This window comes from Herpailurus yagouaroundi, unplaced genomic scaffold (assembly GCF_014898765.1).
Source record: "Herpailurus yagouaroundi ecotype Mexico unplaced genomic scaffold, PumYag 28, whole genome shotgun sequence".
Taxonomy (NCBI): domain Eukaryota; kingdom Metazoa; phylum Chordata; class Mammalia; order Carnivora; family Felidae; genus Herpailurus; species Herpailurus yagouaroundi.
In genome coordinates, this window is record NW_024412376.1 from 100,687,679 (window position 1) to 100,712,148 (window position 24,470).

Here is a 24,470-nt window from a genome sequence, read left to right on the forward strand (position 1 = left end):
GCAAAATTTTGGTTAATCTCCTGATTTTAAAATTGTAGAAGTTAGCTAATTAAAAATACCAACTCACAGGGCACCTGCGTGTCTCAGTTAAGCATCCAACTCATGGTTTCAGCTCAGGTCGTGATATCACAGTTCAAGCCCTGTGCAGACGTCTGGGCTGACAGCACAGAGCCTGCTTGGAATTCTCACTTGCTGTCTCTCTCTCTACCCCTTTGCCACTCATGTGTGCCTGCACTTTCTCTCAAACAATCTTTAAAGAAAACAAAATGCACTACATTTTGGAATCTTAGATTTCTATTCCCTTAAGCATCTCTTGAGTCCTAGATTTTGAACAAGCTTTTGCCACCTATGGGAATGATCTGTTAGCATTTAGATTGGTCAGCAGTCTTTAATACAATTAATTTGTAAGTACTGAGATCTTTTGTAGGAAAATAAGATTTTAGTACAGTTGATTGATTCTTTTTCCTCTGATGACACTGAAGCCTTGATAATCTGTAGCAAACTCCTTATTCTCATGACAGATCTGTCCAATGGGATTGACAGTGATTATTTAGGTTGTCTCTTGAACCATGAGACATTTGGGACATAAGTTTCTCATAGACCATGTAAGTGAAAGGATGAAAGAATGATGTGATAGTGGGGGCTAAGTGGTATTTTAGGATAGTTCCAACATTTTCCATTACCAGGACAAGTCTTTTAAATATATTCTTCCATGGACTATATGTTTTGAATACATGTTATCAAGTATATTGCTCTCATGTGATGATACTTTTTTTTTTTTTTTTTTTTAGAGAGCGAGTGCTCGCACAAGCTGGGGAGAGGGGCAGAGAGAGAGAGAGAGAGAATCCCAAGTAGGCTCTCTGCTGTTGGCAGATCCCGAGACTGCTGCAGGGCTCAATCCCATGAACCTGTGAGATCATGACCTGAGCCAAAATCAAAAGTCCAATGCTTAAACAACTGAGCCAATCAGAATTTCCATAGTGTGATAATCAGCATCATACCACCAAATTTATTGCCAGTCAAAATCAAAGCAATAATATTTTCATTGGCTTGTGCAGATTTTTTAAAATCTGTGATTTCTATCAGACTTTTAAAATACTGAAAATAGGGGCGCCTGGGAGGCTTGGTCGGTTAAGCGTCCGACTTTGGCTCAGGTTATGATCTCACGGTCCGTGAATTTGAGCCCCGCGTCGGGCTCTGTGCTGACAGCTCAGAGCCTGGAGCCTGTTTCAGATTCTGTGGCTCCCTCTCTCTCTGCCCCTCCCCTGTTCGTGCTCTCTCTCTGTCTCAAAAATAAACGTTAAAAAAAATTTTTTTTAAATACTGAAAATAAGTCTAAGAATTTTCATTACTACTTTCTAGGACTGTAGCACTGCACTTAACATATTGGAAATAAGGAAAAGGAAAAGGCATTTTCGAGTATGCATTACTTCATATTCTGGATGAAAAGTGATTTTAAAATACATGCAGTATGGATACAATTCAAGTTCTTTTAAATTATACATTTGAACGACTGCATCAGAAACAAAAAGACTCCCCAATTTTACTTTTGATCTTATTTAAAATACATACTTCTGTGGCACCTGAGTGTCTCTGTTGGTTAAGCGTCCGACTTCGTCTCGGGTCATGATCTCACCATCCGTGAGTTTGAGCCCCACGTCATACTCTGTGCCGACACCTCAGATCCTGGAGCCTGTTTCAGATTCTGTGTCTCCCTCTCTGCCCCTTCTCCACTAGTGGTCTGTCTCTCTCTCAAAAATAAAATAAAAACGCAAAAAAAATTTTAAAATACACTTCTATGTTTTTCATGTATTTATTCTTTAGTTATAATCCATGTAAACATAGGACTTAGAGCCTGTCAAAACCGAGAATAAGTTCACCCTGGCCTAGGTCTTACCTTATTCTTTTAATTAAAAACTATTTTAATTACTATTAGCATGATGTTTTAGAACACGAAGATACAGACATCAACAAAAGGGTTTTTTTGTTCTTGTTCCCCAACCAACACAGTGACATTCAGTCACACCGTATCATATCACTTTCAGTTCTCTGCTGACAGTGGGATTCTTTCCTTTTTTTTAAATCTTCAACCCCAAGAGAGGAGGGTCTTGGTGTTAGTGGCAGGTACAGAGATTTACCAATGACCCATAGCCAAGTTCCACAATACTACTAGACTAGTGTTACTGTTGTTTAAATCTTTCTATTTAAATTCTCCCGGGTATAAATATTTGCCCCTTGATGAAATCATCCCTCTCTTCATTTAGAGACACAGGGGACAAATTTCTCTCCTTTGCCTTTTAATAGAATCAATCATATACTCTTAACCAGGAAATACATAGGCATTAGTCATTAATTACTGTTCTCTTGGCAATTCTGGAAAAGGTATGCAAATCTTTAGTACAATTTAGGAACAGTGGTCACAATTTATTAACTACATTTGCTGCCATGAGAAAAGAAAAAGCATTACATGAAGATGTCAAAGGTTCTTAAAATTATTCCATAAAATGCTCCTAAGATCATATTCTATTTTTTTATTTAGTAGTACATACATTTCCATGCATTAGCACATTCCTCCATATAGGGTAATAATATGTACTCAAGTGTATGTCTATAACTATATTAGAATTATCAGACATAATTTTTTCAAAAAGTATTCCATACTTCTGTTTTCAGCAATTATGGCCTAAGTAATTCAAACCAATCCTATGGAAGACCAGCAGGATGCAAAATATTTTTAAATATCCTTAAAAGAGCTAAAAAGATCATGAATAATTCACCTGGCTAAAATCTAATCTAAGAGAATGTTAAAACCAGGAGAATAAGCCTAGCACTCAAAGTTGGGTTTGATGGCCTTACCAATGGGCACAGAAGTCAAAACCCTAGGCCACCCCCAAGGGGAGACTCTGATACCCCAATTAGTCAAATTAAAGGCTTACAAAAGACAAGAGAACCCAGTTTCCTTACCTGGGCAGTTAAGGGAACTTTAATCTCAGAATTTAGATTAAGATAGTTCTAGTAAAGTAACGGGCCTCAAGTGCCTGGAAAAGCAAATGAAAATAACTTCTTTCATCCTTGATTTCTGATTGTTTCTATGAATGTTTTTTCAAACATAATAACCAATACATAATAAAATCCACCATGAGTGAGAACACAGTGGACAAACCCAGCAGATATTAGGCCCCCCTATGCTTATTACATTGAAATAAAATATAAGCTTGAAAATATCTCCAAAGAAGAGGAAGCTATTAAAGCAACATAGTAGTGGCACCTGGGTGGCTCAGTTGGTTGAGTGTCCAACTCTTAATTTTGGCTCAGGTCATGATCCCAGGGTCACGGGATCAAGCCTGGTGTTGGCTCCACACTGAGCTTGGAGCTTGCTTGGGATTCTCTCTCCCCCTGCCCTCTTTTTAAATACATTTTTTTTTAAAAAGCAATAGTAGATCTGATAAAGTATCAGAACTTATACAAATAAAACAATACAATAAATGAAATTAAAAACCAAGGATGGATGAGTCTGAAAACAAGAGTAGATGCAACTTAAAATTAGTAAACTGAAGGACCGATGAGAAGAAACTATCTAAAATGTAGCATGGAAAGACAAACACATGAAAATTGCCATGGAGAACAAATGACATAAAGGATATAGCAGCCAGCTGAAAAGGTGAGCAAGGTGCATGGCTGAGGGATGGGAGAGGAGCACTAAGGTCTTCCTGCAGGGAGGCCTGCCCGCCCCCCCCCCCCCGAAAAAGAGACAGAATAAGAGGCAATATATGAAGAGAAAATGGCTGAATTTTTTCCAGAATTGATGAAAGACAATCTACAGATTCAATATGCCAACAAATTGCAAGTAGGAAAAATACAGTGAAATCTATACAGAGACACATCTTGGTGAAGCCAAAATATTTAACAACAAAGAGAAAAACCTTAAAGGCAGCTAAATCTAGATCCAACCACCAGTAACAAGGAAATACAAGAAATGGAGACACATGTTAAATTACCATGAGAATGCAACCATCTAAATCTGGAATATAGAAAATTCAACAATTAGAATGTTCCATTTCTTCAACAAATAAGTGACTTGAAAAAAGTGTGCAGTGAGGTGGTTCCAAGAGTAAAGAAGACTTATGGAAAGCAAAATTCTTATCGCAAGCAACCATTTAATGTACAAATCATTATGCCTTAATTATGACATTGTATGGATTATATGCAAAATGGAGAGAACTTCCCCATGTCTGGAGAATTCTTATCATAGGAGGCCTGGCAAGAAGTAAGGAGAAACACTCAAAAAAATTTTTTAAGACATTTTTGGGGGGCACCTGTGTGGCTCAGTCAGTTAAGCATATGACTTCGGCTCCTCTCATGGTTTGTGCTCATGGTTTGTGAGAGAGGAGCATGGTTTGTGAGTTCCAGCCTGCATCAGGCACTGTGCTGATGGCTCAGAGCCTGGAGCCTGCTTCAGATTCTGTGTCTCCCCCTATCTCTGCCCCTTCCCTACTCATTCTCTGTCTTTCTCTCTCAAAAATAAATAAATATTAAACAAATATTAAAGATTTTTGTTTGTTGGTTGGTTTGGTTTATTTTGAGAGAGAGAGAGAGAGAGAGAGAGAGAGAGAGAGAGAGAGAGAGAGAAAGAATCCCAAGCAGGCTCTGCGCTGTCAGCATAGAGCCAGACGTGGGACTTGAGGTCATGAATTGTGAGATCATGACCTGAGCTGAGATCCAGAGTCAGACACTTAACTGACTGAGCCACCCAGATGTCCCTAAAATAGTAATTTAATAATCACCTTCCCAGGCTCACAGCCAGAGCACAGATTTGTGACCTATCAATCAAAATCCTCCTACATTAGACTTGGAGACAGGGAGCTAGTGAATCAAAGTGATTTAGTGGAGTCAGTGCTAGGACAGGTGGCAGCCATGGTTGCAGGTACTTTCTTAAAGGAGCTAATTTCCTAAAGGTTCTAGTGGCAGCATCTGTGTGCAACAGGAGCAGCAGTAGAAACAGAGGAATCCTTATGGAACCAATTCTGTGGTATGATTTGGAAATTGTTCCTGGATGAGAGTTTCAAAGTGTGGCTTTCCAACTCTCCTAGAGGGTGTGAGATACTAAAATAGTCATTATTAAATAACTAAATTTATTAGTCATTATTAAATATATATGTGTATGTGTATATGGAGTAGATATACGACAGTAATCAGAAGCACTTACAGAACAGCAGAGTGAGGACATCCAAAATTTCATTTCGCTATAAAAGCAACGAGGGCAGTGGCAAAAAACTGTCAAAATCAACTTTTTTTTAGGTCTCTGGAAATAGTCTTGCAACAATCCAAGATTCTTTTTTTTTTTTTTTTTTTAATGACTGACTCAGAACTTTATGGTGTTGTAACTCCCCTTTAAGGGAATATAATGAACAACTGTATACCAACAAATTAGCTACCCAGGTGAAGTGAACACATTCCTAGAAAGATAAGAACTACTGAAACTATATAAGAAGAAATAGACAAATTGAACAAGAGATTGAATTAATAGTTTTTTTAAAACTTTCTATGAAGAGGGGTGCCTGGCTGGCTCAGTTGGTAGAGCATGCAACTCTTGATATTGGGGTTGTGAGTTCAAGCCCACATTGAGGATAGAGATTACTTTAAAACTTAAAAAAAAAATTGAAGAAAGTATTTTTTAAGTTTATTTTGAGAGAGAGAGCACATGAGCAGGGGAGGGACAGAGAGAGAGGGAGAGAGAGAGAATCTCAAGCAGGCTTCCCACTGTCAGTGTGGATCCCAACACAGGGCTTGAACCCATGAACCATGAGATCATGACCTGAGCCGAAATTAAGAGTTGGACACTTAACCAACTGAGCCACCCAGGTGCCCCCAAATAAAATTTTTTTAAACATAAAAAGTATAAAATTAAAAAATAAAAATTTTAAGGTAAAAAAAAAAAACTTTCTATGAAGAATCTGATGCTTCACTGGTGAATTTTACCAAAATGTTTAAAGAATTAACAGACAGCCCCCCCCCAATAATTAAAACCAATCCTTCATGAACTCTTCCAAAAAACAAAAGAGGAGAGAACACTTCCTGACTTATTCTATGAGGCCAGTATTACCCTAATATCAAAACCTGGCAAAGATATAACAAGAACACTACAGATTAATATCTCTTATGAATATTTATACACCTAAAGTCTTAAAAAAATTCTAGGAATTCTAGGAAAATTCTAGTAAAGAGAATCCAGCAACATATAAAAACAATTACACACTATGACCAAGTGGAATTTATCCCAGGAATGCAAGGTTGGCTTAACATTTAAAAAATCAATGCCACATAACATACCATATTAATATACGAAAGAACAAAAACTATATGATAACCTCAACAGTTGCAGAAAAGCATTTGACAAAATCCAATGCCCTTCCATGATAAAAAAAAAAAAAAATTCAACAAACTAGGAATACAAAGTGTTATGAACTAAATTGTGTTCCCTTGCTAAAATTCATATGTTAAGTCCCTAACCCCCGACTGTATTTGGAAATAGGACCTTTAAGGAGGTAATTAAGGTTAAATGAAGTCATAAGGGTATGATCCTAATCTGATAGACCTGGTATCCTTATATGAAAGGGAAGAAACACCTGAGATCAATCTCTTCCTCAACACACATACACAGAAAAGGCCATGCTAGGACACAGCAAGAAGGAGGACATATGTAAGCCAGTAAAAAATGCCTCACCAGAATTCATCCCTGCTGGCACCTTGATCTTGGACTTCTACCCTCCACAACTGTGAGAAAATAAATGCCTACTGTTTAAATCACCCAGTTTGTAATATTTTGTTATGGCAGCCTGAGCAGACATATAGAAGGGAACTTCCTCAACCTGATAAAAACTATCTAGACAACGCCACAGCTAATATCATGCTTAAGAAAGACTGGATGCAAAAAAGAAAACAAAAACAAAAACAAAAATACTGAATGCTTTCTCCCTAAAATGAGTAACTACACAAAGATGTCAACTCTTGATGCTTCTATTGTACTGAAGTTTCTAATCAAACTGGTTAGGCAAGATTGAAAAATAAAAGGTTTCCAGATTGAAAAAGAAGTAAAATGATCTCTATTTGCAGATGACATAATCTTGTATATAGAAAATCCTAAAGACTCCACAAAATATTAGAAGTAATGAATGAGCTCAGCAAGGTTGCAGGGTACAAGATAAATACACGAAAATCAGCTTTATTTCTATACATTAGCAATGAACAATCCAAAAATAAAATTAAGAAAACAATAATTTTTATAATAGCATCAAAAAGAGTGAAAGGCTTAGGAATATATTTAACAAAATAAGTGTAAGACCTGTAAATATCTAACTATAAAATATTGCTGAAAGAAATGAAAGAAGACATTGTTAAATGGAAATCCTGTGCTCAGGGACTAGGCTTAATGTTGTTAAAATGACAGTGTTCCCTAACTTGATCTATAGATTCAATGCAATCACTATCAAAACCTCAGCTGCATATTCTGCAGATATTGACAAGCTAACCTTAAAATTCTTGTGTAAATTTACATGACCCAGAATAGCCAAACAATCTTAGGGGAAAAAAAGAACAAAGTTGGAGGACTCACCCTTCCTGATTTCAAAACTTCCTACAAAACTTCCTTCAAAAACTTCCTACTATATTAATCAAGACAGTGTTGTACTGGCATAAAGGTAGACGTATAGATCAATGAGATAGAGTTGAGGGTACAGAAATAAATCATTATGTTTATAATTAATTGAATTTTGACAATGTTACCAACACAATTCAATGGAGGAAGCATAATATTTTAAACAAACAGCATTGGAGCGCCTGGGTGGCTCAGTATATTAAGCGTCCGTCCAACTTTGTCTCAGGTCATGACCTTGAGGTTCACAAGTTTGAGCCCTGCATCAGGCTCTGTGCTGACAACTCAGAGACTGCACCTTGCTTTTGATTCTGTGTCTCCCTCTCTCTCTGACCCTACCCCGCTCACACTCTGTCTCTCTGTCTCTCTCTCAAAAGTAAATAAAACATTTTTAAAAAATTAAACAGTATTGGGGCAATTTGATATCAACATGCAAAAGAAATTGCATTTGGACCCATACTTCATAACATATACAAACATTCACTGCAGATAGATATAACATCTAAATACAATAGCTAAAACTATAATATTCTTAGAAGAAAATGTAGAGGCATAGGAGTAAATCTTTGTGTTTAGGCAACACTTTCTGAAAGAAAAAATGCAAAAGAAAAAAATAGATAAAGTGGATTTCATCAAAATTAAAAACATGTACTTCAAAGGACAACATCAAGTAAGTAAAAAGGCAGCACCATAGAATGGGAGAGCATATTGCAAAAACATATATGTGATAAAAAGACTTGTATCTAGAATATATAAGGAACACTTACAACCCAGAAAAAAAAAACCCAATTGTTAAATGTGCAAAAACATCCAAATAGACATTTCTCCAGAGAAGATATGCAAATGGTCAAAAACTACATGAAAAGATATTGAACATCATTAGTCATTAGGGAAACGAAAATATCAAAACCACAATGAGATACTGCTTCACACACCCTAGGATAACTAAATAAAAAAAAAACAGACAATAACAAGTTTTGGTGAGAATATGGAGAAATTAGAACCCTCATATATTATTGGTTGGAATGTGAAATAGGAGCAACTTTGGAAAACAATGTGACATAGTCCTCAAAAAGTTACATGTAGAATTATCATAGGGCCCAGCAATTTCATTCTTTTTTTTTTCAATATATGAAATTTATTGTCAAATTGGTTTCCATACAACACCCAATGTTCATCCCAAAAGGTGCCCTCCTCAATACCCATCACCCACCCTCCTCTCCCTCCCACCCCCCAGCAATTGCATTCTTAAATATATACCAAAAAAATGTAAACATGTCCACACAAAAACTGGTAGTTAAGTATTCATAGTAACATTATTCATAATAGCCAAAAAATAGAAACAATCCAAATGTTCATCAATTAAAGAATTGTTAAACAAAGTGTGGTATATCCATATGATAGAATATTATTTGGCTGTAAAATATCATAGAGCACTGGTACATACTACAACATGGATGAAACTTGAAAACATCATGCTAACTGAAAGTAGCTGGACACAAAAGGTCGCATACTATGTGGTTCCATTTATGTAAATCCATAAAGACCTAAAAAAGATTAACAGTTGCCCAGGGGCTAGAAGAAGATGTAGAAAATTATTGCTTTTATGTATGAGATTCTTTTTGGGTGAAGAAAAAGTTGAAAAGTGGTGATGGTTGCATAACTCTGTGAACTGCAAACCATTAAATTGTACATTTAAAAAAGATGAATTTTTTAACTATATGAGTTATATCTCCTTCAAGTTATTACTAAAAAAATACAAATCCATCCAGTACAAATTATATGCCTTTATTTGAAACAGATTCAATCAACTATGACAAGACAGTTTTAAAACACATTAAGTTAAAATACGGACATCACAATAGTACATAGTTATTTTTTAGAAAGCTCTTACCTGTTAGAGATACATACAAAAAACATTTGTGCTAACATGGTATGGTATATGGTATTTACAGCATAAGAAGAAAAACATAGAAAAAAAAAGGTAGGAATAACACTGATAATTTTTTTAAATGGGTGATGGGTACATGAGTCCTTTATATGATTATTTATAGTCTAGTGTATTCTTGGAAGTTTTCCCTTTAAAAATATGAAAAAACTATAAATAAGGGAGTAAAATAACAAGCAACTGGGGAGAGAAGTATTTCCAAAGGAGCAGCAGTAAGGCTTATAGCTGACTTCTGAGTGGAAAGTATGGAAGCCAGTCGACAGTGGAACGATATATTTACTATGCTGAAATAGGCTAACTGTAACCAAGAATTCTCTATCAGCCAAACCTTTTTCAAGATTGGAGGTGAAACTAATATATTTTCTGGAAAAAAAATTGACACTTCACCATGAGGAAGTTTTCACTAAAGGAAATGTTAAAGCCTAAGTAAATATAGAAAATAAGTGAACCCCAGAGAAAAGTCCTGAGATACAAAAGAAATGGAAAAGAGTTAGTGTAAATGTGGGGAAATGTAAATGAATTTTCACTGTGAAAAAATAGGGGCACCTGGGTGGCTCAGTCGGCTAAGCGTCCAACTTCAGCTCAGGTCATGATCTCCCAGTTTGTGGGTTCAAGCCCCATGTTGGGCTCAGTGCTGACAGCTTAGAGCCTGGAGCCTGCTTCAGATTCTGTGTCTCCCTCTTGCTCTGAACCTTCCCTGCTCACACTCTGTCTTTCCCTCTCTGTCAAAAATAGATAAACATTAAAAAATTTTTTAAAGAAAAAGTAAATGTTCATAAAGAGGTATGTGTTCTTGTATACATTCCACCATTTTTATAAGATCATGGTTACAATTTGGGGTTTTCAGAATTCAGTTGGTATGAAGAAGGCTATAAATAGCTTTGCATAATATTTTTTATTCCTTTGGATTTGAGTAATTCTTGTACATTTCTCAAAGTAGTATACCTGTCTATCTATTGTGCTCTCCAAAAAGGCTGAATACTCTACAGGGCTACTTATAACATATTTGTACTAATTCATTTTATTCTTGTGTGTGTGCCAACATTGGTCTTTACTTGTTTTTTCTAGTTTAAGAGAGATACAATGTTAGCTTAAGCCCTTTTAGTTTGCTTTCATTATATCTTAATATGACTGAACTAGTTAGTTCCTAAAATGCAAAATAAATTTTATTATCCACCTTATAATTGTGTTACTGAAGTAGGATACTTTGACTCTGTCATTTTGGACATTCAGAATATTTTCATATACCACTATTTATTCTTTGTATTAGCCATAGTGTGGAAAGTTGTTACATCATATAGAAACTGACCTAAGTATGTGGAGAAATTAGACTGGCCAAATATTAGACCATCCAGTACAATGGAGGAAGCTTGAGTAATTACACACAAAAAGTGTGTATAATTTTCTCATGGATTTTCTAAGAGAGAAATACAAATTATCAGTCTTTTGTTAAATCCAAAATGAATATTACTGGTATGAATGACATAAAAATAATTTCACCTAAAACTGCATATGGTGAAATTAATGATGTAAATTTTATTTCTAAAAATCACATCTCTTTTCATATCATGGAAAATTTTACATATTGACCCAGGAAACCTTAGAAATATTGAACTATTAAGACAATACTTTCAAGGTACCTGAATGGTTCCGTCAGTTAAGTGTCCTTCTCTTGATTTTAGCTCAGCTCAAGATCTCATGGTTTGTGGGTTTGAGGCCTGCATGGGGCTCTGCGCTGACACTGGGGAGCCTGCTTAAGAATCTTTCTCTCTTTTTCTCTGCACTTTCCCACTTGAAAATAAATACATAAACTTAAAATTTTATTTTAAAAACTTTCAACTGAAAGAAGGAAAACCTTTATTAACTAAAACTTGAAGAACAAAATCTTTTTTTGACAAAATTTAGATGTGAATATTAGAGCTGGGAAAATGTGATTTGGTAGACATTATGGTCATAAAAAGAAATGATAGTGGGGTGCCTGGCTGGCTCAGTTGATAGAATATGCAACTCTTGATCGCAGAGTCATGAGTTCAAGTTCCACATTGGGTGTAGGGCTTACTTACAAAAGAAAAGAAAAGAGAAGAAAAAAGAAAAGAAAAGAAATTTTAGTAGCAAAATCTTCAATGATAAAATTAGACATGGGCAAAACATGACTGAATCTTCAACATAAAGAATTGATTCTGATTAAATAATTTCAGAGACATAAAAAGAAAATGAAAAACATTAGAAATGTTTTTACTGCTCTACATATGAAATTAAAAATTTAAATTTACTTTATATTCACCTAGAGATTTGATAATTGATCAAATTAACATTCTATTGAAATATTTTTAATAAAAAATATATGATAAAAATTTTTCTAATTTCAAAATAGTGGTATAAAAACTTTTTTAAAATTTAATTTATTTTTTAAAATTTACATCCAAGTTAGCATATAGTGCAACAATTATTTCAGGAGTAAATTCCTTAGTGCCCATTTGGCCCATCCCCCCTCCCACAACCTGTCCTGCAAACCTCTGTTTGTTCTCCATATTTAAGAGTCTCTTAAAAAAAAAAAAAGAGTCTCTTTTATTTTTGTTCCCCTCCCTGTTTTTATATTACTTTTGCTTCCCTTCCTTTATGTTCACCTGTTTTTGTATCTTAGAGTGCTCATATGAGTGAAGTCTTATGATATTTGTCTTTCTCTGACTAATTTCGCTTAGCATAATACCCTTTAGTTGCAAATGGCAAGACTTCATTCTTTTTGATTGCCGAGTAATACTCCATTATATATATTTGTATATATATACACAATGTATATATATATATATATGTATATATATATATATATATATATACATACCCCACATCTTCTTATCTTTATCTTTGTATATGTATATATATACAATGTATATATACAATGTATATATACACAATGTATATATACACAATGTATATATACATACAATGCATATGTACACAATGTATATATACTATATATATATATATATATACACATATATATATATATATGTACATACACACACCCCACATCTTCTTTATCCATTCATCCATCAGTGGACATTTGAGCTCTTTCCATACTTTGGCTATTGTTGATAGTGCTGCTATAAACATTGGGGTGCATGTGCCCCTTTGGAACAGCATATCTGTATCCCTTGGATAAATACCTAGCAGTGCAATTGCTGGGTCGTACGGTAGTTCTATTTTTAATTTTTTAAAGAACCTCCAGACTGTTTCCCATATTGGCTGCACCAGTTTGCATTCCCATGCCAGCAGTGCAAAAGAGATCCTCTTTGCATCCTCGCCAACATCTGTATTGCCTGAGTTGTTAATGTTAGACATTCTGACAGGTGTGAGGTGGTATCTCATTGTGGTTTTTTTTCACTGGATTATTTGCTTTTTGGGTGTTGAGTTTGATAAGCTCTTTATAGATTTTGGATACTAACCCTTTATTTGATATGTAGTTTGCAAATATCTTCTTCCATTCCGTCAGTTGTCTTTTAGTTTTGCTGATTGTCTCCTTCACTGTGCAGAAGCTTTTTATCTTGACATCCCAGTAGTTCATTTTTGCTTTTGTTTCCCTTGCCTCTGGAGACGTGTTGAGTAAGAAGTTGCTGTGGCCAAGATCAAAGAGGTTTTTGCCTGTTTTCTCCTTGAGGATTTTGATGGCTTCCTGTCTCATGTTTAGGTCTTTCATTCATTTTGAGTTTATTTTTGTGAATGGTGTAAGAAAGTGGTCCAGGTTCATTCTTCTGCATGTCTCTGTCCAGTTTTTCCAGCACCACTTGCTGAAGAGACTGTCTTTATTCCACTGAATATTCTTTCCTGCTTTGTCAAAGATTAGTTGGCCACACATTTGTGGGTCCATTTCTGGGTACTCTATTCTGTTCCATTGACCTGAGTGTCTGTTCTTGTGCCAGTACCATACTGTCGTGATGATTACAGCTTTGAAGTATAGCTTGAAGTCTGGGATTGTGATGCCTCCCGCTTTGGTTTTCTTTTTCAAGATTGCTTTGGCTATTCAGGGTCTTTTCTGGTTCCATACAAATTTTAGGATTGTTTATTCTAGCTCTGTGAAGAATGCTGGTGTTATTTTGATAGGGATTGCATTGAATATGTAGATTGCTTTGGGTAGTGTCGACATTTTAACAATATTTGTTCTTCCTATCCAGGAGCATGGAATCTTTTTCCATTTTTTTGTGTCTTCTTCAATTTCTTTCATAAGCTTTCTATAGTTTTCATTGTATAGATTTTTCACTTCTTTGGTTAGATTTGTTCCTAGGTATTTTATGGTTTTTGGTGCAATTGTAAATGGGATCGATTCCTTGATTTCTCTTTCTGTCACTTCATTGTTGGTGTATAGGAATGCAACCAGTTTCTGTGCATTTATTTTATATCCTGCGACTTTGCTGAATTCATGGATTAGTTCTGGTAGTTTTTGGATGGAATCTTTTGGGTTTTTCATATAGACTATCACATCATCTGCGAAGAATGAAAGTTTGACCTCCTCCTGGACAATTTGGATGCCTTTTATTTCTTTGTGTTGTATGATGGCTGAGGCTAAGACTTCCAATACTATGTTGAATAACAGTGGTGAGAGTGGACATCCCTGTCTTGTCCCTGACCTTAGGGGGAAAGCTGTCAGTTTTTCCCCACTGAGGATAATAACATTGGGTCTTTTTTGTTTGTTTGTTTGTTTGCTGCAAAAAAGCTTTATTGTTTTCATTTGGTCCATGGCTTGGGAGAGGGCTCTAGGTTGGTTAAAAAGCTGCCTAGTGGCTGCAAGGAGAGACTCAGGCACAAGCCCTGACATCTGCGGGGAATGCCAGAGGGACCCTCTCAAAGGCTGCTGGGCTCCAGAGACTTCTAGTCGTGCTTGAGGGTGAGACTTTCGAAGAGATACTCGCCCAGGTCGGCCTGGGGGCCGGACAGCCTGCGGAGATTAGTCAGATGGTCGCCCATCTTCTTAATGAGTTTCACCTCCTCATCTAGAAAGTGATTCTCCAGGAAATCACAGAGATGGGGGTCTGCGCAGGCAGAACCCAGGGCATGCAGATCCAAAAGGCCCTGGTTCAAGTTCTTCTCCAGAAGCAGGGCGGCTTCCATGGCGTCCAGGGTTTTACCCCACTCATCTTGGGACGGCTTCTGCACGTCCAGGAAGAGGCCGCGGCCGCTGCGCTGATTTTGCATCTTCAAGAGGCGCTCCGCGCCCTCCCGCTTCTCCTCAGCCAACTCGTGGAAGTGGCCCACGCCCTCCAGAGCCACATCGTCACGGAGGAAATAGAAGCCCAGAGAGAGGTAGGTGTAGGAGGCCCACAGATGCATGTTGACCAGGCGGTTGACGGCGGCCTCCACCTCGGTGGAATAATTCTGACAAATCTGGGAGCTCATGGTTGGTTGGTAATGAGGAGCTAAGTCTCCTCATTACCCACTGACATAATGAGGGTCTTCATATATGGCTTTTATGATCTCGAGGTATGATCCTTCTATCCCTACTTTCTTAAGAGTTTTTATCAAGAAAGGATGCTGTATTTTGTCAAATGCTTTCTCTGCATCTATTGAGAGGATCATGTGGTTCTTGTCCTTTCTTCTATTGATGTGATGAATCACACTGATTGTTTTGCGGATATTGAACCAGCCCTGTATCCCAGGTATAAATCCCACTTGGTCCTGGTGAATAATCTTTTTTAATGTGTTGTTGGATCCAGTTGGCTAGTATCTTGTTGAAGATTTTTTGCATCCATGTTCATCAGGGAAGTTGGTCTATAGATGGTATAAAAACTCTTAATTTCGGGGCGCCTGGGTGGCTCAGTTGGTTAAGTGGCCGACTTCAGCTCAGGTCATGATCTTGCAGTCCGTGAGTTCAAGCCCCACGTCGGGCTCTGTGCTGACAGCTCAGAGCCTGGAGCCTGTTTCAGATTCTGTGTCTCCCTCTTTCTGACCCTCCCCTGTTCATGCTCTGTCTCTCTCTGTCTCAAAAATAAATAAACGTTAAAAAAAACCAAACTCTTAATTTCATATTAGATTGGGGCGTGAATGGGTTAAAAATATCATTTTTAGGGGCGCCTGGGTGGTGCAGTCGGTTGAGCGTCCGGCTTCGGCCAGGTCACGATCTCGCGGTCCGTGAGTTCGAGCCCCGCGTCAGGCTCTGGGCTGATGGCTCAGAGCCTGGAGCCTGTTTCCGATTCTATGTCTCCCTCTCTCTGCCCCTCCCCTGTTCATGCTCTGTCTCTCTCTGTCCCAAAAATAAATAAACGTTGAAAAAAAATATTATTTTTATTTGTTCATTTTTTTCTTTTGTCTTCATTTCCTGATGACAGCCTTGTGAAATAACTTCAAAATTTTATTTCCTACTACAATTCAGATGTACAGGGTAAAAAACAGAAGTTGTTTTTTTGTTTTCCTCTTACACTGGACCTTTTATTCAGTGGAAATATGACATTCTAGTCAATCCTGATATTCTGGGATTCTGTGATTTGTTTGTTCCAAATAAGAATTCATGGCTATGTAATAAATCATCATAAGGCTGTACCATAATGCATTTGTTACCCCCACTGATGTATATTGAAGTCTGGCCAATTTCCCACCAATAAAACAACACTGTAGGGCACAACACAATTGTGTGTTTGTTTGGGATTTTTTTTTTAAGATTTTACTTTTAAGTAATCTCCACACCCACCATGGAGCTTGAACTGACAACTCCGAGATCAAGAGTCACATGCTTTTCCAACTGAGCTAGCCAAGCACTCAACCACAATTTTTTTTAACCTAAAATTAATCTGCCCTCCCTCTGCTTTAGTGGGAAAGAAAATTATTAAATATCCAATCCAGGATAAGCTTTGTCTAAATGATCCATTCAGATTCATTAAGCCCGTATGAAGAGTCTCTGGAGTGAGTCAGATAGCAAAACAGAGTCTTATGCAAGGTAAGGTAATCATGGGGGTGATATCTCACCACCTTTGCTGTATTCTGTTCATTAGAAGCAATTAAGAAATCCCATCCACAGTCAAGGGTAGATCATTAACAAAAAAACGTGCATATGAGGAAGAGGGGATAACGGGGTGTTTGCCACCTTAGAGTTTATCTGACATAGTTGGAAAGAAAGAAAGTTAAAAAGAAAGATAATATACTTAGAAGAAAAAATGATAAATTCGAGGCACAAATTCAGGTGGCTGGAGTAAGTAAATCCAAACATAACAGAAACCATGGCATGGATGAATTAAATTCAAATGATATAAGACAGAATGGGTAAAATAAAGACACGTTAGATGCCATTTATAAGAGATATATCCAAAAGAAAATGATGCAAGAAGATTAAAGATTGTGACATCGGTGGGGGGGGGGGCGCCTGGGTGGCTCAGTCAGTTAAGGGTCTAACTCTTGACTTTGGCTCAAGTCATGATCTTGTGGGTTCCTGGGTTCAGCCCCATGGCGGGCTTCACGCTGACGATGCAGAGCCTGCTTGGGATTCTGTCTCTCTCCCTTTTCTCTCTGCCCTCCCCTGCTTGTGATCTCTCGCTCTATCTCTCAAATAAATAAGTAAACTTAAAAAATATATGTTGACATCAGAAAATATACAGCATTACAACAATATACTAACAATACTGGTATAAGGGAAAAGTGAATTCAAGGTAAAAAGCAAAGAAGGTAATGTGAAATATCTCATATTAATAAAAGTATAAAACGCAAGGAAGATATACTAGTTTTGAGCCTTTATGAACCAAACATAATTCAAAACACAGAAATCAGGCCAGTTTCACTAACGTCAATGCAATAAAATTGAAAGAAAATAACAGTCATTAAGAAATCCAAACATGTTGAAATTAAGAAATACTGTATTAAATGTATATACAGCCTTTAACCTGTAACCTAACTTTAAAAATGTTTTAATATGAAAAAGATCGGGATGCCTGGGTGGCTCAATCAGTTAAGCATTTGACTCTGGCTCAGGTCATGATCTCACAGTCTGTGAGTTCGAGCCCCAGGTCGAACCCCGCGTCGGGCTCTGTGCTGACAGCTCAGAGTCTGGAGCCTGCTTCAGTTTCTGTGTCTCCCTCCTTGCCCCTCCCTTGCTCGTGCTCAGTCTCCCTCTCTCTCAAAAATAGATAAACATTTAAAAAATGTTTTTTTTTTTTTTTAATTTTTTTTTTCAACGTTTATTTATTTTTGGGACAGAGAGAGACAGAGCATGAACGGGGGAGGGGCAGAGAGAGAGGGAGACACAGAATCAGAAACAGGCTCCAGGCTCTGAGCTGTCAGCCCAGAGCCCGACGCGGGGCTCGAACTCACGGACCGCGAGATCGTGACCTGGCTGAAGTCGGACGCTTAACCGACTGCGCCACCCAGGCGCCCCTAAAAAATGTTTTAATGTGAAAAAGATCATTTTAGAAAAGACAACACACCATAGAGACTATCTTTTTAGACCCCTGCTCCCCCTGTGCAAGCTACAATTATTTCTCCCCCCCCCCCCCATCTGCTAGGAGGAATACATCTGTAATTCTAGGGTCCCCTCCTCCACACTTTCTTTTACATTTCAAAGAACAATGATAGATATATTTAGCTGTTAACCTATTTAATTCTCACACTAACCTGATGAGAGAAATCCAGCTTAGAGTGTGAAGTAACTTGCTGAGTACAAGTTGATGCAAACTTCAGCAAAGGCATCTAATTTGTCCAATGTCTCATCCTTTTACAGCCAGGATTTCAAACGTGAATGTGTAGAAACCTGTGCCCTTTTATGTGTGCAACATTGCAGTTTTGTATTCAGAGTTGTTTTCCCTAGCTTGGATCCTTATGGAAAAGTTTATCAAGATGCTCTAGTGGCGTCTGGGTGGCTCAGTTGGTTGAGCCTCCAACTCTTGATTTCAGCTCAGGCCATGATCTCATGGTTTGTGGGATAGAGCCCCACATCAGGCTCCGTGCTGACAGCGTGGAACCCACTTGGGCTTCTTTCTCCCTCTCTCTCTGCCTTTCCCCTGTAGACCCACACTCTCTCTTCCTCAAAATAAATAAATAAACTTAAAAAAAAGATCATCTATATACCAGTATATACCCCTTAAGTATATTCAACCAGTAAGAATTGATTTAGAATATCTCAATCCTATTTTTTTTCTGTCCTGAATAGTGTTAGAAAGAGCATCACTTTTTGGCAGGCTTTAAACTTGAGAAAGTATTAAATTGGCCGGAGCTGGCAAAGTAAAAATATGCCCTGCTATGTGTCAGTCTAGGAGTACAGATACAGATAAAGTTAGCATAAATTTAACAAGGAATAATAATGTTCCCCCCAGAGACATGGTGCAGTGGTAAAGTATCAAAACAGCCCCCTATGCTGAGTGACTTGATGCTTGAAATCATAGACTAGAAACTTTGCTGTTTGAAATAACATCAAGAAGAATGAAATATCCCACTCTTTCTCAGAGAATCTAAGGCCCACAGAAGCAAAACTGATTTGCAGTCCAGGTGTGGAACTTCAGAGAAGAGGTTTCTGAAGACAATATTCCACCCTTACTTCAACTTTGCAATTTTCAAAGAAACAGGTGCCTGTTCAATTTTGCAGTCCAGATCTGACCTTGCCTCCTTTATATATGACCTTGCTTGGCTTTGATCCTATCAAAACACTACTTCATTTAAATTTCGCCTAAATGTCACTCTTCCCCCAAATCCTATAACTCATCTTCTCCTTTGTTTAGTGGGACATCCCATAGTTTCTCCATGTGCAGTGTCTCTCATTGCAACAAATGAGTGAATCTCACTTTGTTTGACTACAGGTTTGTCCCAGATGGTCTTTGGCTGATTGGGCTAGAACAATTACTACCACGGATGGCTAAGACCCTCCTGCTATGACTCGGACCTCCATTCAGTAAGAACATGCACATCTGAGACCATTTGAGTTACCCCTGCTCGAGGGCTCTCTGTCCTTGATTGCATGGATTTTGTGCTATATCTGGGCTTTTATGATCTCTGTGGCTCTTCAGGGTCATGCTGATTTCTTGAGTAAGTAGGCAGGGCAACTTATCCTTGGGGTTAGGGTCCAAAACTCTGTGATACTTTTATTTTTGACCAGCTGTCAACCAACTTCTAATGGGTTGCCTACTAATGAATTTGCACTGCTCGCAGACATAACTTCACAGAGGATGGCTTGGAGTTGTAGTGGCTACTCTGAAGAATTTTGACACAAATTATATTTTTCATTTTGGAGATGCCTTAGAATGAAAAGGGGAAAGAACCTCTTGTAAGGGGATTGTCTACCTTTTCTTTTTTCTTTGTTTCTTTGTTTTTTTCTTTCTTTGTTTCTTTCTTTCTTTCTTTCTTTCTTTGGAGCCCAAGCTAGGGGAGAGGGGCAGAGTGAGGGAGAGAGAGAGAATCTCAATCTCCATGCTCAGCATGGAGCCCAACACAGTGCTCCACTCTGGGATCATGACCTGAGCCAAAATCAAGAAGCTTAACCAAATGAGCCACCCAGGTACCCTGGGACTGTCTATCTTATCTGTCTAAAAGAGATTTCTTTTAAGGAAGACTCCCTCCTTCCATAAACATCCTTCATTTCCATTCTTATTATTTGACTTGATAAAATTGCCAAGAGCCCAAGTTACTGTTTAAACCAGTTGTTAACGACTCTGTGTGTGTGTGTGTGTGTGTGTGTGTGTGTGTGTTGAAATGAGTTTTTCTAAATCTAAACTTTTTTCTCACCTTGCAACAGAAAGATTATTAGCCTTTCTCCAATGATAATTTTGTATTTGTCTAAAGCTTGTTCCCACTCACTTTTTCCCCCTTCTGTCCTATCCCTCTTCCCCTCACTTGAGAAATTTTAAAGGTGGATTGACTAGAAAAAAAATAATTCTGTTGCCATCTATGCAGTTTAGGAATACCTAGTCCATGTAAATAATCAAACATCTCTAAAAGAAAGAAAAAGTAAACTGTGTTTTATTGTATAAAATTAATGCTAACACTATATTTTAACTTTTATAGGACTAAAATTAAAATTCTCATGCTTTAATTTATATAAATTTTTATATTGACCTTATAAGTTAAGTAAGTTATCCTTTCTAATAATTGTTTAAGATTAAAAATATAAAATGGTTTTTATTTAAAAAAATTTTTTTAAAGATTTTTTAAAATTTAACTTCAAGTTAGTTAACATATGGTGTAGTCGTGGTTTCAGGAGTAGAATTTAGTGATTCATCACTTGCCTGTAACACCCAGTGTGCATCCCGAAAAGTGCTCTCCTTAATGCCCATGATCCATTTAACTCATCCCCCCCACCTCCCTCCCCTCCAGCAACCCTCAGCTTATTCTGTATATTTAAGAGTCTTTTACGGTTGCCTCCCACTCTCTTTTCATCTTATTTTTCTTTCTCTTCCCCTATGAGTTCATTTGTTGTGTTTCTTAAATTCCACATACGAGTGAAATCATATGATACTTGTCTTTCTCTGACTTACTTCGCTTAGCATAATACACTCTAGTTCCATCCACATTGTTGCAAATGGCAAGATTTCATTCTTTTTCATTGCCATGTAGTATTCCATTGTGTATATATACCACACCTTCCTTATCCATTCATCAGTCGATGGACATTTGGGCTCTTTCCATAATTTGGCTACTGTTGATAGCGCTGCTATAAATATTGGGGTGTATGTGCCCTAAAGATTTTTTTTTTAATTTTTAAGTAATCTCTATATCCAATATGAGGCTCAAACTCAAAGATCAAGAGTCACATACTCCACCAAATGAGCTAGCCAGGCATCCCTGGGTTTGTTTTATCAGCTTAAAATTTGTAAAGATTATCTAAAATGTGTGCTCAAAAATTAGGTAGATATTTCTTAGTTTACTGTCTTCTAGGCTTCTCTATGTCGGGACAAAACAAAAGTTGGCTACTTTGGTTAAAGGTAGTAATGTGTGTGGTGCCTGGGTGGCTCAGTTGGTTATGTGTCTGACTTTGGCTCAGGTCATAATCTCACAATTCGTAGGTTTGAGCCTTGCATCAGGCTCTGTGCTGAATGCTTGCTCAGAACCTGGAGCTTTGTGCTAAATGCTTGCTCAGAGCCTGGAGCCTGCTTCAGATTCTCTCTCTGCTCCTCATGCTCTGTCTCACTGTCTCTCAAAAATAAATAAATGTAAAACAAAAAAATAGTAATGTGTGGGGCTAGGGGACTCAGCTGGTTAAATGTTCAACTCTTGATTTTGGCTCAGTTCATGACCTCAGGGTTAGTGGGATCCAGCCCCACTAACTCAGCACAGAGCCCCACGCAGCGTTCAAACTCACGAACCCTGACATCATGACCTGAACTGAAGTTGAACGCCTAACACACCAAGCCACTCAGGTGCCCCTGTTTTTAATTTTTTGAGAAACCCATATTGTTCTGCTGCAGCAGTTTACATTGCCACCCACAGTGCACAAGTGTTCCCTCTTCTCCACATTCTCACCAATACTTGTTATTTCTTGTCTTTTCTCTCTCTTTTTTCCTTTTTATTTTTAAGTAAGCTCTGTGGCCAATGTGGGGTTTGAACTCACGACACGGAGATCAAGAGTCACATACTCCAATGACTGGGCCAGCCAGGCGCCCCCATTTTTTAAAAATTAGTGCTTCAACAGCAACTTTTTTAAAATTTAATTTTTATTTATTTTAATTTATTTTTTTAAGTAATCTCTACACCGAACGTGGGGTTTGAATTCATGACCCCAAGATCAAGTCTCACATGCTCTACTGACTGAGCCAGCCAGGCGCCCCTCTTGTCTTTTTGATCATGGTCATTCTAACAGGTGTGAGGTGATATCTTATTGTAATTTTGATATACATTTCTCTGATGATTAGTGACATTGAGCATCCTTTCATGTGTCTGTTGGCCATCAATGTGTCTTCCTTGGCAAAATGTCTATTCTGATCCTCTGCACATTTTTTAATCAGATTGCTTTTTTTTTTTTTTGGCTATTGAGTTATATGACTTCTTTATATATTTTGAATATTAGCCCCTTATCAGATAGATGATTTGCAAATATTTTCTCCCATTCAGTAGGTCACCATTTCATTTTGCTCATGGTTTTGTTTGCTGTGCAGAAGCTTTTCAGTTTGATGTAGTTCTACTCGTTTATTTTTTCTTTTGTTGCCTTTGATTTTGGTGTGAGATCCAAAAATCATTGCCAAGGCCAATTTCAAGGAGTTTACTGCCTATGTTTTCTTTTTTTTTCTAGACATTTTATGGTTTTAGATTGTATATTCATGCCTTTAATCCAATTAGAGTTAATTTTTGTGTAGGATGGAAGATAGTAGGCTAGTAAAATTGTTCACAGTGGCTTCTTATGAGCTTTTTTTAAAATTTTAAATTAAAAAAATTTTAATGCTTATTTTTGAGAAACAGAGCTTGAACGGGGGAGGGGCAGAGTGAGGGAGACACAGAATCTGAAGCAGGCTTCAGGCTTTGAGCTGTTGGCACAGAGCCTGACATGGGGCTTGAACCCCTGAACCAGCAGATCATGACCTGAGTCGAAGTTGGACACTTAACCGACTGGGCCACTCAGGTGCCCGTCTTATGAGCCTTTGTATTTGGTAAGTTACATTTCCATTTTCATTTGTCTCAAAATATTTTTTGATTTCTCCTTTTAGTTCTTAATAAAAATTCTTTTATTTTTTAAAGTAATTTCTAACCCAATGTGGGGCTTGAACTCACAACCCTAAGAACAAGAGTTGAGTATTCCACTGATTGAGCCAGCCAGGCAGCCCATAAATAGGCCTTTTTTACAGGGATACTGGGGATGTGTTTGAGTCTGCTGTCTGGGTAATACCCTACGGGTGGCATCCTGTCAAGAACTGTCTTTGATTATTATAGTCCTGTGGGATCCAGGAATGCATGCCCTGTCCCCAACCACAGCCATCAGAGCTAGGTGATCAAGGAACATCCCCGTGTGGATTGCATGTGCCTGCCAGTTTTCACAGGCACCTGGAAGAGCACACGGCTGGGGCATGACCACAAGCACTATCAAGATAGAGAGCACAAAAATGGTGCCTGTCAGCGCGTAAGTCCCCAGAGAGAGTCCCAACAGAATTCTGCCCCTCTGGCAGATGCTTTAAGATTAGCAAATGAATCGCCTTCACATATAGTCTAGGTGCTTTTCACACTACTGCTTTAGTGTTTATCCTTGGGTCAGGTGAGTTTGTGCACAAGCCCTGTAAGAGAAGTATCTCAGTTCCATATATTTGAGTCTCCTGGATATGAACCCTGTTGGTTTTCAAAGCCAGACATATTGGGGATTTTTCTCTCTATTGCAGGTTTCAAGGTTTGGGGTGCATGACATAGGACATAAACTCCTTCTCCGAATCTCCAGGTTTGTGAGATCCGTCCCTACTGTGGGGGTTGAGGCTTTTGGCAAGACTGCCTCTCTTACTCCCTCTCAATGTGGCCTTTTTACTATCTGTTGTAAAGGAGCTATTTAGCTAGTTTTCAAGTCCTTTTCAGGGGGAATTATTTCATACGTATCTGTAGACTTCCTGTGTCTATGGAAGAAGTGAGTTCAGGAACTTCCTGTGATGACATCTTGCTACAATTTCTTTACTACAAATTGTTACATGGATGATAATCTATTTTTCTTTTTTGTTCCAATCTTTTTTTTTTTTAATTATAGTTGACACACAATGTTAAAACATGAGTTTCAGGTGTACAACATAGTGATTGGACAAGTCTATATACTATCTTATGCTTACAACAAGTAAAGCTACCATCTGTCACCATATACAACACATTGCAATACTATTGACTGTATTCCCTATGCTCTCTTCATTCCGTAACCGGAAGCCTGTATCTCCCACTCCTCTTCACCCATTTTGCACATTCTCCCACCCTCTTTCTCTCTGGCAACCATAAGTTTGTTCTCTGTAT

The 24,470-nt window shown here is 37.7% G+C and overlaps 1 protein-coding gene across 1 annotated transcript; it reads right to left on the reverse strand.

Moving 5' to 3' along the window:
- Positions 1-14,295: 14,295 nt before the first annotated feature.
- LOC121033556 (ferritin light chain-like) lies at positions 14,296-15,016 on the reverse strand. Its single transcript, XM_040479988.1, has one exon. It carries the CDS (start codon positions 14,988-14,990, stop codon positions 14,466-14,468), a length of 525 nt encoding a protein of 174 aa, XP_040335922.1. The 5' UTR covers positions 14,991-15,016; the 3' UTR covers positions 14,296-14,465.
- Positions 15,017-24,470: the final 9,454 nt, after the last annotated feature.